This window comes from Mesitornis unicolor, unplaced genomic scaffold, assembly GCF_000695765.1.
Source record: "Mesitornis unicolor isolate BGI_N332 unplaced genomic scaffold, ASM69576v1 scaffold2924, whole genome shotgun sequence".
Taxonomy (NCBI): Eukaryota; Metazoa; Chordata; class Aves; order Mesitornithiformes; family Mesitornithidae; genus Mesitornis; species Mesitornis unicolor.
In genome coordinates this window covers 222,707-228,726 of record NW_010177885.1, presented here as the reverse complement: position 1 = coordinate 228,726, position 6,020 = coordinate 222,707, and the positions used below count along the sequence as shown (strand labels likewise).

Here is a 6,020-nt window from a genome sequence, read left to right as displayed (position 1 = left end):
CAATCCTACTGCTGAAAGTCCTGGTGCGTCACAAGATGGCAGTGTGATTTCTTGAGGAGGTGCTCAATACTCTTTTCAGGAACCTGCCAGTGGTGTCTGGTGTCCCTAGAAGCCAGGGATTTCACAGCTTATGCATTGGGTAGTCAAAAAGGATATTTGCAAAAGTTGGCGATTTTTTTAGCTAAACAATTCTCCATGGCTGTCGAAGGTGTTGATTTTACATATTCAGCACTGCATATCTGTTCCATTATGTTATTTACAGAAACAAGACCGTAACTGCAATAGATCCTCTTTCCTCTTTTGTTTCAGTTCCACCTTTTATTCAGCCTTTTGAGTTTCCACGGTTCTCCATCGGGCAGCGGGTCTTCATTCCTTGCGTGGTGGTCTCCGGGGATTTGCCTATCACAATCACCTGGCAGAAGGACGGCAGGCCGATCCCAGCCAGCCTCGGGGTGACGATTGATAACATCGACTTCACCAGCTCCTTAAGGATTTCTAATCTTTCACTGATGCACAATGGGAATTATACCTGTATAGCTAGAAATGATGCAGCAGCTGTTGAGCACCAAAGCCAATTAATCGTGAGAGGTAAGTAGATGTAATTAGTTTGAAGGGCACCAATTATGCGGAATTCATCACTATTTTGTAATGACATCTGTTTGATGGGAAGTATAAAAAAGAGGAAAATATTGTAATCTTTCTCTTCAGAGCAGAGAGAACACAGAGCGATGAAGCACAGAAATTAATATGACTTTTCTATCTAAAAGTCTCAAAACTAATCATCAACACTGGAGTGCACAGAGTGGGTTAGGGAGCCAAAGGATTGACTTCCTGGAAAATTTTGTGAGCCACAAGCCCATTCATTGGGATCAAGACTTTGAAATGGTACCAAATTCCTCTCTGTAATTGTTTTAGTCAGATTATCCCAATTTTTGATTTAGATTAGCCTCTCATATAACATTGTGTCAGTAAAAAAGGCAAAGGATTGATGTTGACTTCACAGAGAAACAACTCTCCCCTGTTACCATACTGTTGATTTTTTTCTTATTTTTGTTTATTATGTAGTTAGCATGATTCTTCACAACATTTTGCCTTGAAATAAAGGTGAACATAGTTTAAGTAAGGAAACATTTTATGTGGAAAAGACCATTTTGGAGAGATATCTTGCCTTAAATAGCCTTTTACTTTTCAAGTTCCCTTGTGATACATTTTCAAACTTACTGTGCAAAATTCAACAAAACCAAATTGATTCCTTTCTTTTCAGAAAGTTTTTCAAAGTGTTTTACATTTTCAGTTTTTAAAAATAAGACAGCTATACTCTTCCCTGTCCACCATCTCCTTCTTGTTATCAAGTCATTAGACTTCTCAGAGGAAGAGGACATTGTTATACTGCAAGTCAACCTGGTTGTTTCTGCCTGTTGCAGATCACTACATCTTATAACCCTTTCTGTAAGTTCACCAAGACAAATATTAAAACCATCAGGGTTTTTTTGCCATCTTTTTCCAGGCTTTTTTTTCTCCCTTAAATCCTCATTTGAAGCAAAACTTTCTGAACAGCTCTTGCTTTTAAGTCAAATCTTACCACAGTCCTATGACTAACCTTAATGGATTATTCCTTAGTTTCCCACTTATGGAATGTGAGTGTTTATTTTCTTTAATGCTAGTTTTACCAAAACTTAGCAGGAAATAGGTCTGTTGCTTATTCACTATTTTTGATATGAATGCTACTTTAATGATTTTTTTAAAAAATCACTGCTTTTAATCTTGTCTTCAGTACAAATGTCTATTACTTTCCCCATCTATCTAATAATTCTTAAATTAAGTGGTTTAATTAACTATATGCATTAAATTATTCTTTTCCTAAGCTGTTCTGTTAGCTTTTAACCCTATCCGTCACTCTAATAGTAAAATATTTTCCTTGTCTTCTCTTTTACTGGAGAAGGGAAAGTTGACACCCTCTCACCACTTGTTATGTCTGCCCTATGCAGAAATGCTACATCTAATAACAGCTGAGATCATACCTGATTTGCAGTTATGTTCAGTGCTCAGAGTGATGGGAATGAACCACTTCAGCAGCTCTGTGTGAGTTCCTGTAGGCATTTCATCAAATCAGGGATAGTAGGATGGTCTTCAGAAAAAAAAAACCAAAAACCAACAAAAACACAAAAAAAACCAAAACAAAACAAAACATATTGACATAGGTAGTACCACTGAAAACTGGCCCTCTCCTAACACTGTTTATCCTCTTTTTAGTGCTGAGATCCATGAGGCTATGAGTTTGAGTGAGCCCACATGTGGGGATTTCTGCTCTGCACGCCACTGATCGGGACAAGCCCTGCCTTCCCCTAACAGTGTCCCTGCTCTCACTGCCTTGCCTAGACTGCAGCATCCTTGACTCCTGCTGTCCATGGGTGATTACTCTTCTGGCAAGCTCCTGGATGGCCTGACCTCTGTTCCCTGAACACATCTACCTATTGCTGCCTTGTTCAGCATTAATTAATTTTCCCTCCTTGTCCAGGGAAGGAGTTCTTAGAAGCCTGTTCTTGCACCCCTGTTACAACCCTGTCAGCCCAATTTTCCTCTTGTGTGTTGCTGCTCTAATTGCACCTCCTGATGAAGGCTCTGCCCCAGCAGTGAAGTGTCAGTGTACCTGAAGGGCATCCTTATAAACCCATGGGCATGATAGAGCATAGCTTTTCACTCTGTTTTACTCAGAGGCTTGGAGCCTCTGGAGTCCTAGTCCTGCAACTTTTTGGGAGATTATGAGGGCTATTTCATTCTTTCCCTCTTGATTATCTTCCTGCCCAGTGCTCTGCAGCACCCTCTTTTAAGCCTCTCTCCTCTCCCCTCTTCGCTCTCTACCTCAATTTAAATGGTAATGTCTTAATCAATTTTTGTGTATGCATCCAGGATAATAGTTCTCACTCAGAAGGAAAAGGGAAAATATAATATGATGTTCGACCTGAATTTTCTGCCAAAACCTTGGACTAGCCTCTTTCTCTCATACTGAATTGCTTCAACTGTCTCATTACACATAGGTCAGAAGACAGACACCCATCAGAGGGTCACCATTGGTCACTACTCATCTGCATCCAACCTCACACATACACATTTAACTAAAGACTTGATTTCCTGCTTGATTTCCTTCTTTTTCAGGCTTTTTGATCCCTCCTTGTCTTTTTGTTCATAGGTGCTCTATAACTGAAAGATAATATATTTCTAAATCACCTAAGTGTTTTTTCTTCAAAGAAAGGTAGAAGAAATGGTGCTTAATCTCCTCTTGTTTCTTATCCATATTGCGTGGTGGTTTCACGGCAGTGGGATTTAAACTGAAATGCTGGCCTTCCTAAATATCAGGGAATGTGTTCTGGGAATATCCTATTTATGTGAAGTGTATGAATTTTGATATGAGAGTAGACAGTGAAGAGGAGAGGAAAGTAAAGGGAAATGTGACTATTCTCCACAAAGTTCCTTTTTCCTTATCTATATTGTCCTTGCATTAATTTTAAAAATAGACTTAGAAAGGAAGAAGGCTATCATGTTTCCAAAATAAGTGGGAGTCTATATGATTTTACAATACACAGGTAGAATTACAAGTAGAATCTAAATCCAGTCCATTCCTAAAATGAATGAAGAAACAGGCCAACTGCTTGTTGCTACATTTTAACTACAAGTGAGTACAAAAATCCTGCTTTGGCTTTAAAAACTGAGGTTTTTTTTCCTCAGTATTTTCTCTGTGAGATCACATATATCTGCTATATTTTATAATTTGTATTTTTCTGTTAAGTTTTAAGTCTACTAAATAGATTTCCTATATTCTACCTACAAATATTATTTTCATATCTAAATTACACTGTCATTTTTCCAGGAGTATTAAATGGCAAAAGAAAAACAAGTACTAGTTTCTTAAAATCTGTGGCCACCTTATGGTAAATCTTCACTGCTGTTCTCGTTATTTTGTGCTTTATAAAAGCAACTGAGTGGCAATAAGGAGCCCTAAAAATACGTGGCCAGCAAGGCTGCATTTTCCCTGCCTTAAATATTAGAGAAAGATGATTGGCTTTCACAGATCTTTTTTGCGGTGAATCATATACGAGTTGGAAGACACTTGCTGACAGAAAAAGAGAGGATAAAGCTTATGAGCAGCTGTGCAACCGTGGGTAATAAGATTTTAGGGTAATCAGTTGTCTCTGCCACAGATTTCTTAGTGAAGACCTGGAAATGAGACAAAGTCACACACTCTGGACATAGATCCATCAGTACTTCTCTCCACAATTTATTGACTAATATCAGTCAAATCAGAAGAGGGAAAAATGCTTCCAGTGGAGTTGAAAGCCTAAAAACTTAGTGAGAACAGGTGATTGATTAGAAACACCTTTACTGAGTGTAATACTAGTCATCAGAGACTCTACTGAAGTAAGGCCTCCTGCAAACACAAGAAATGCTCCAATGGGAGTCTGTAATCAACCACAAGATACAAATCCACACAAAATCAGGGTTGATTGGTCCTAATGTTTATGACATATAATTTTAAAACTCATTCTTAGCCACTGGGAGAAGCCATTTTTCACTGCATCTAGAGATATAAGTAGGGAGTTCAGGTGACTGAAAATAAGACTTCCCTTCTCAAAATCTTGCGGTTTGACAGATCCTCGTCAGCAGTTCCTCTGGAAACTCTTCAAAAATTTGCAAGCTACAAAGGTTTCTCAAAAACTCATGAACCACTATTATTTTAATTATTTTATTTCTTGTCATGTTCCTGGTTTGCTAGGCAAAAGGAAATGAAAGAACAGGATCCTGTCATGAAAGCAATCCATAGAAATTAGGAAAATATCTTCTCTGTCAACTACTTATATTATCATGCAGAATTAATTAAGGCTTTACTCATTAGGGCTGTCTCCTAAAGAGTGATTAAAAATCTATGTACACGTTATCATGAGTTATTAATTTCTGTAGGGTTTCCTAAAATGGCAATGAAGTAATTATGAAATAAAATGCAGTGAAAAAGATTTTAATTGGTAACAAAAAAAGAAAAAGCTCATAAATGTATTATGAGTTCATTTTTTTTTCAGATACTGCCAGGAAAAATAATTCAAAGATAGTAGTGAGTGCATAAATCATTATTTTAAAACTCCTGTTAGTGTACACATCACCAGTTAAAATTGAGTTAAGGTCTTTAAATACCTAATAACCCCCCTTAATGCATTTTGTTCATTAAGTGTAAATGTATTTTCATTTTGTGCTTGCCAGGAATGTAGAATATTGTTAGATAGTTAAAAACCCAATGAGGAGACCCTGAGCCTTGAATCTTTCAAATAAGAAGTGAGCATTGATCTGCTTTCTGGTGTTTGGTGCTGGTGCCAGTGTGATGCAGCAAAAACAGTTTGTGATAGAAAAGTAAGGAGGTAAGATTTATGGCTGCAGCTGATGTCAAAACTAATTTACTTTCTTTGCTGGTTACACTGCAGCTTTGAAGATTATTCTTGAATAATATCTTTAAGAACATAGACCTCTTGGAGCAAGTTCAGAGGAGAGCCACAGAGATGATCAGAGGGCTGGAGGACTTTCCCTGTGAGGTCAAGCTAAAAGTGTTGGGGTGGTTTAACTTGGAGAAGAGAAGGCTTCAGAAAGATCTTATAGCTTTCAGTACTTGAAGAGGAGCTCTTCCAGTACTTAAAGGGGGCCTACAAGAAAGATAGGGAGGGACCCTTTCTCAGAGATTGTAGTGATAGGCTGAGGGGTAATGGTTTTAAACTGAAAGAGAGTAGATTTAGATTCGATATTAAGAAGAAATTCTTTACTGTGAGAGTGGTGAGACACTGGTACAGGTTGCCCCGGAAAGTTGTGGATGCCCCCTCCCTGAAAGTGTTCAAGGCCAGACTGGACAGGGCTTTGGGCAACCTGGTCTGGTGGGAGGTGTCCCTGCCCCTGGCAGGGGGGTTGGACTGGATGATCTTTAAGGCCCCTTCCAACCTAAACCATTCTATGGTTCTATGATTCACTTCCCATTTATTCATCTC

General features: G+C 38.4%; 1 protein-coding gene across 1 annotated transcript in view; it reads left to right on the top strand.

Moving 5' to 3' along the window:
- Nucleotides 1-309: 309 nt before the first annotated feature.
- Nucleotides 310-6,020, top strand: part of DSCAM (Down syndrome cell adhesion molecule) — a gene marked incomplete at its 5' end in the record, with an annotated part of 163,232 nt that continues 157,521 nt past the window's right edge. Inside the window, one exon of the mRNA XM_010182256.1 lies at nucleotides 310-588. Within this exon, the coding sequence (XP_010180558.1) occupies nucleotides 310-588 (279 nt within the window). The remainder of the gene's footprint in view (nucleotides 589-6,020) is intronic.